The sequence below is a fragment of the Phascolarctos cinereus genome, unplaced genomic scaffold (assembly GCF_003287225.1).
Source record: "Phascolarctos cinereus isolate Bilbo 61053 unplaced genomic scaffold, phaCin_HiC Scaffold_726;HRSCAF=1367, whole genome shotgun sequence".
In the NCBI taxonomy this organism is placed as follows: domain Eukaryota; kingdom Metazoa; phylum Chordata; class Mammalia; order Diprotodontia; family Phascolarctidae; genus Phascolarctos; species Phascolarctos cinereus.
Genome location: NW_027556098.1, coordinates 79,077,096 through 79,083,095, shown reverse-complemented (window position 1 = coordinate 79,083,095; position 6,000 = coordinate 79,077,096). Strand labels below are relative to the sequence as shown.

The 6,000-nt window shown below is 44.5% G+C and overlaps 1 protein-coding gene across 1 annotated transcript in view; it reads left to right on the top strand.

The window, feature by feature from the left end:
* Positions 1 to 225: 225 nt before the first annotated feature.
* PDK3 (pyruvate dehydrogenase kinase 3) overlaps positions 226 to 6,000 on the top strand; it is a 135,246-nt gene continuing 129,471 nt past the window's right edge. The window contains exon 1 of the mRNA XM_020989871.2: positions 226 to 694. Within this exon, the coding sequence (XP_020845530.1) occupies positions 589 to 694 (106 nt within the window). The 5' untranslated portion in view covers positions 226 to 588. The remainder of the gene's footprint in view (positions 695 to 6,000) is intronic.

Genomic DNA, 6,000 nt, shown 5'->3' with positions numbered 1-6,000 from the left:
ATGAGGAACCAGATTTGGTGGCGGTTCTAAAGCTCTCTCTCCCGGGTGTGGACGGGTGTATACGTGCGGGAGAAGGGGCTGCCAGTGGCCGAACTCCGCCTCGCAGGGCGGGGAGTGGGAAGCAGACGGACAGCCCTCCCGCCCGGCCGGTTGGCAGCCGCCGGGAGTGGGGGGGGCAGAGCTGGCAAGCGCGATGCTCCGGGGGGAGCCGTTGCTGCTGCTGCAGTTGCAGCCGCGGCGGGGCTAAGGCGGGAGCGGCGCGCGCTCGGTGAACGTTCCTCGGATCCCGGGGAGGCGGGGAAGGGAGCCAGGGCGCGCGCGCATAGGGCGCGAGGAGGCGCGGCGGGAGCGGAGGCTGCTCCGGGGCTGCCGTCCTCTGGCCCGCGGGGGGCTCGGCGCGGCCCAGGGGTGCTGCACCGGCCGCTCGCGCAGCCGCCGTCCTGCTCCCCTTCTCATCCCGCTTCTGCCCTGCTCCGCCCCGGCTCCGGCGCCGCAGCCGGGTCTTCCGTCGCGGAGCTTCCTCTTTCTTCCGCCGCCCTCCACCCCCAGCTGCGCCTCGCTGCGGGCTCGGGCCGGGGTCCGAGGAAGATGCGGCTCTACCGGTGGCTGCTGAAGCAGCCGGTCCCCAAGCAGATCGAGCGCTACTCCCGCTTCTCTCCGTCGCCGCTCTCCATTAAGCAGTTTCTGGACTTTGGTGAGTGCCCGGGGGACGCGGGCCGGGGGCGGGGGAGCACCTTCCCGGGTCCGAGCCCCGGTGGCCCCGGGCACGTCGCTCGGCCCGGCTGCGTGGCCTAGGGGAGCATGCGGGATGGCGTATTTTGTTTTCTATGCTGATGTTGCGCGTGTGTGCGCGCGCGTGGGGGACTTCGTGCGGGTCCCCACCTCCCCCCCCCCCCCGGTAGATCAGAGGAAGTCTAGGCCTCGGGGCCGGTAGCATCCTTTGCGGCCCGGCCTGCTGTCCTCCCTCCCACCCTCTCCGAGCTTGGAGCCCGGCTCACCTGAGGCCTTCCCTCAGCGGGAGACCGGATCTCCCCCACCCCGCCCCGCCCCCGTGGTGGAAGCCTCCCCTGCGAGTCCGGGGCCTCTGCGCCCACGGGCGCCTGGACCACAGGACAGCCAGGTGTTTTTTTTTCTTTGCTCCCCACCTGAGTTACTCACCTGTCTTCTGGTCATACCTGGAAGTGGGTGTGGGGAATTGGAACTGGACTGGGATGGGGGGGGAAGGTGTGATCTGGGGATGTGAAGGAGAAGACTGGGAGAATCTGAAGCCGGGGAACCCGAGCTTAGTGGAAGGTGCAGCCTCAGTCTCTGGGCTTTAAAAAAGGACAGACTCCTTTAAAAGTTGGTCTGCTGGAGGCCACCTGGGCCTATCTTTTTCTTTTCTAAGTGTTTATTTTCTTTCCCACCAGCCTACTTAACAAAAAGAAAAAAGAGGGAAAACAAAACAAGACTCTTACAACAAATACGGAAGTCAAACAAAACCATTTCCCACCCTTTTTGTTGTTGTTCAGTCCTTTGAACAGTGTCTTGTTCTTGGTGACCCCATTTGGGGTTTTCTTGGCAAAGAAAGTGGTTTGCCATTTCCTTCTCCACTTCATTTTACAGAAGAGGAAACAGCAAACAGGGCTAAGTGACTTGTCCAGGGTGACAAAGCTAGAGTGTGATGCTACATTTGCATTCAGGTCTTCCTGACTCCAGACCTAGCTGCCCTATCCGCTGCGCCACCTAGCTGCCCCGCAAAATTGGTCTTGTCCAAAAATATATTGCTTTGAATAAGTTGTTATGCTAGAAAGACATTGCTTCCTTTTAACTTTTTGAGAGAGACATGGGTGGTTTTACTTTTTTGTAGAAGTTGCTTCAGATTTCCAGGGACAGGTTTATAGAATCATGCAACAATAGCTGTTTAGTTAGTTGTCAGAAATGGTGAAGTATCTGCTTTCAAAGTTGGACTCTAGTTTAAAAATGGATCCTCCAAATTAGAAGTATTTAAAACCCAGAATAAGTATTTACAGAAGAAGTAATACATTTAACAGGAAGATTTAGACGACGATGAAAGACCAAGTTCTCATAAAAACCTAATATTGGTAACAAAATGACACATTTTCTCTTTTATATTTCCAACTACTTTATTTACATCCATTTTTGAATTAATTAAATTAATCTTTAAAGGATTTTCCTGAGACTGGTGGGTCTTGTTACTTCCACTCCACCTACTTTTTACTAACAAACCCATTCCTCTCTTCCTTTCCCTCCCCTCCCCAACCTTGAAAGGACTTTAACTAAGGGCTTAAAGTGCTTGCCAACAAAATTATGAATAGATTGCAGGACTTGCATCTGGTGGGAAAGCACTGTATTTTTCCTAGTCAGTGCTGTTTTCGGTCTAGTGGGAAAGCTCTGGATCCAGCTTCAAAATTGTAGTATATTTTATTCTGCAAGCCTTTGACTTAATCCAATGCTGTTTACACTCCTAAGAAAGTGAAACTAAGCATTGACTGAGGTAACTAAGTGAAACTAAGCTTCAACGGAAAAAGGCAAAATCCGGAGAGTTTTACCAGCCTTTCAAGTATTATTGTCCGTATGATTTAAATAAACCTTACAGGAGCAATATTAGTTTGGCATCACTAAGATAAAAACTTTTGGGGTTGAAACATGATCATCTGTTTATAAAGCAAGGTTGTAGTAAGGAGAGAAAAGAGGGTTAAACTAAAGATCAGGATCAAATATATATGTAAAGAAATTAAATTGTCAGAGGAAGTAATAAGTTTGATCAGCTTTGACTATTTGACATAGTTCTTCACAACTTCACTCCCCAGTGATTTACGGTATTTTTGCAGTGCCTTCTTTAGCCACCTGTGGGAATTTTAGAGGTTTGAGGAAGCTCTTTCTTTGTTTCAGGCTCTGTAGATAAAATGTCATTGTTACTATAAATAAAAATTTCCCATCTTTAATTTGTGGTTTGGGGGAAAATTTTGAAAGTACCAACCTTTCATTAGGGCCCTCAGAGACAAGTTAATTAACAACACAAGGGAACAAAAGGAACTCAGAAGGTCCTAATTTAATTTTTCTCAAAGTGGAGGAGCGTTAAAAATTTTGAGAAATCATCATTTGATTATTATATTTATAGAGCAATGTAGTTTTTAGGTGTCATGGTAGTTCTTTTATTTGAGGTTGAAAACAAAAATATATTTGTAAACATACACATATGCATATGTGTATATGCATGTATGTGTGTGTGTATATACATACACATAATGTGTCTATACACACACACACACACACACACACACACACATATGTTTCAAATTGCCAAATGATAGGTCAGGTGTGGGAAAGTTGGTAAGACAGAATCAAAGAATTTCATATCCAGAAGGGACCTCAGAGATTCTCCTGACCCAAGAAATTCCTTCATCTCTCAGTCATCTGGCTAACCCTAACCCTCTTAAATTAATGAGATGGAGCGTTTTACATCTGGAGGCATCCCTTTCTACCTTTGCTATAACTCTCATTGTCAGGCTGTTCTCACGGCCCTCAGAAGGCAACCTCTACTAGCATTGCTCTTAGTTCTTCCCTCTGAGTTCAAGCAGAATAAGTCTAATTCCTCTCACTACACATGGCAGCGCTTCAGATACTTTTAAGGTGGCTGTCATGGTTCCTCTTCAGCTTCCTTCAATTGATTCCTGTATGTCATGACCTCTACTGGACTGTCCTCTGGGTGTGCTTCATCTTTTAGTGTCCTCTTTAAAATGTGACACCCACAACTTATACATGTTATTTCAAATGTTGCTGACTAGTGCAGAGAATAGCCAGGCTATCACTTCCCTTATTCTAGACACTGTAACTCACTCTCACTCAGCCCAGTATTGCATTTTAATTTTTGGCTGTCAGGTCACACTGTTGCCCCATTTTTAGCTTGAAGTCCATTGCAAACCTAAGATCTTTTTTATAAGAACTGTTGCCCATTTACATTACCCCGCCTTCTATTTTTGGAATTGATTTTTTTAATTGCATTTTTTTCTTAATCTCAGATGTAGAACTTCACCTTTATTTATATTAAATTTATTCTTATTGGACTTAGCTCATCATTCTAACCTGTCAATATCTATTTAGGACCTGACTTGTCATCTAATTAAGCTATATCTCAGACCCAGTGGTCTCTAAGTTCATTAACCATTATATTACCTAAAATTGTGAGCACAACTTTGTACCACACTGTCACCACAATCTTTACCTCCATGGCTTTGAACCTTGAAATTTTATCTGATAATAATCTCTTATTCTTTCAATTTCCACTCTTATTCCTTCTACATTTATTCTTCATTCTGATTATGACCTCCCATCCCTCCTCGTTCACTCAATCTGTCATTTCTGCCCTGGCTAAACTTTCCTCAGGGTACTTGACTTGGAGTCAGACAGAAAGAACAGAGGTCAAATCTTGCTTTAGATACTTAGCAGATATCATCTCTGCTTCACTTACTTCATCTATAAAATCTTATCTCATCTTACTGTAAAATAAGAGGTTTTGACTCCCTGGTCTCTAAGGTCCATTTCAGATCTAAATTTAGGATTGTAATCTTGACTCTGTAGTTAAGCCAGTTTAACCATTTGATGGATGCCTTTACCTTCATGTTCAGCCTCAATTCAAGGTCTCCTTCACCATCTGCCTTCTCTTCCTACTTCCAAGCTGCTGAGCATTGTTGAAGGAAATGATGAAATTGGGGGAATGGATTCTACTCAGATTCAGTCCTACAACTCCTCATTTGGTCTACTAATGTAACAATAATGGTAAATAACATTTCTGCAGGGCTTTAAGGTTTGCAAAGTACATTGTATATGTTGTCATGTAGGATCTCACAGCATCTTTTCTGAGTTTTTAGTCCTATAGGAATTACCATTCTGGTTATGCAGAAGAAGAAACTGAGGCTCCAAGAAGTTCAGTGACTTGTTCTTGCTCAGGCAGTTAGGAAGTGCAAGTCACTCCTGATTTCAAGTTGAGAATATTTCCAGTGGGTCTAGAAGCAGTCTCTGCTTCTAGTCCCTCTCCTCTAAGTTGCTTCTAGGATAAAGTATATACTACTTAACTTTGCAGGCATGGCATGTAAAATTTCTTCAATATGGCTTTCCACCTTTTCAGACTTATTCATGTTATCGACCTTGACTTTCAGCTTAACTCTTCATTTTCATTAAATTCTCCTTGCCAGCTGTTCCCTAAATTCAGTATTCTAGCTTCCTTCCCTTTCATACAGACCATCCTTCTTTCTTGGAGTTTACTCCTTCACATTTACCTCATAGAATCTTTCCATTCAACCCACACAAAGACATTTCGGATTCCCTGCCTAATGCAGTACATTACACATAGTAGGTACCTAATAAATGTTTGTTGCACTTAATTGGCTAAAACTGCTGCTTTTAAATGGAAAAGTTTGATTAACCTTCAAGATGTTGATTAACTAATCACACCTTTTCAACTGTTCAGGCCTTCATTTTTAATGAACTTTGTTCAGAACTGGATAACCAGAAGAGCTTACTGGGTGAAAAAATATTCTCTGTATTATATTAGTAGTTTAGCAGAGTGGTATTATCCTGAAAGCCTAATAAAATTTTTGTCAGAAATAATTTGGAGTAGAGAAACCAGTTAGAGACTTCTATTAAATAGGTCAGAAATAGCTCTTTTTGTAAGGTAAATTCTCAGACAAGTGCTGTGGTACAACCCAAATCAGTTTTTATTGGGAACAGTGATTGAAGTTCACCCAATTAATACTAAGAGGAGCAAGAAACTGCTTTGCCCAATGTGCATCCAAACTACAACAGTTATAAGCGTGAGATTGTTACTCACTCCTGTCCTATTCATTGAAGTTGGGGTAGGAGTGACATTTTGTTTTATGGAGGCTGTGAGCTGGTTTCTGTTTTGAATGGCAAGCATACAGTCCTCAGGATTTGATTGGTGGGGGTGGAGGGGAGATACTACAACTTGACCGGCTGGTATGGCTTCTTGTCAGCCGA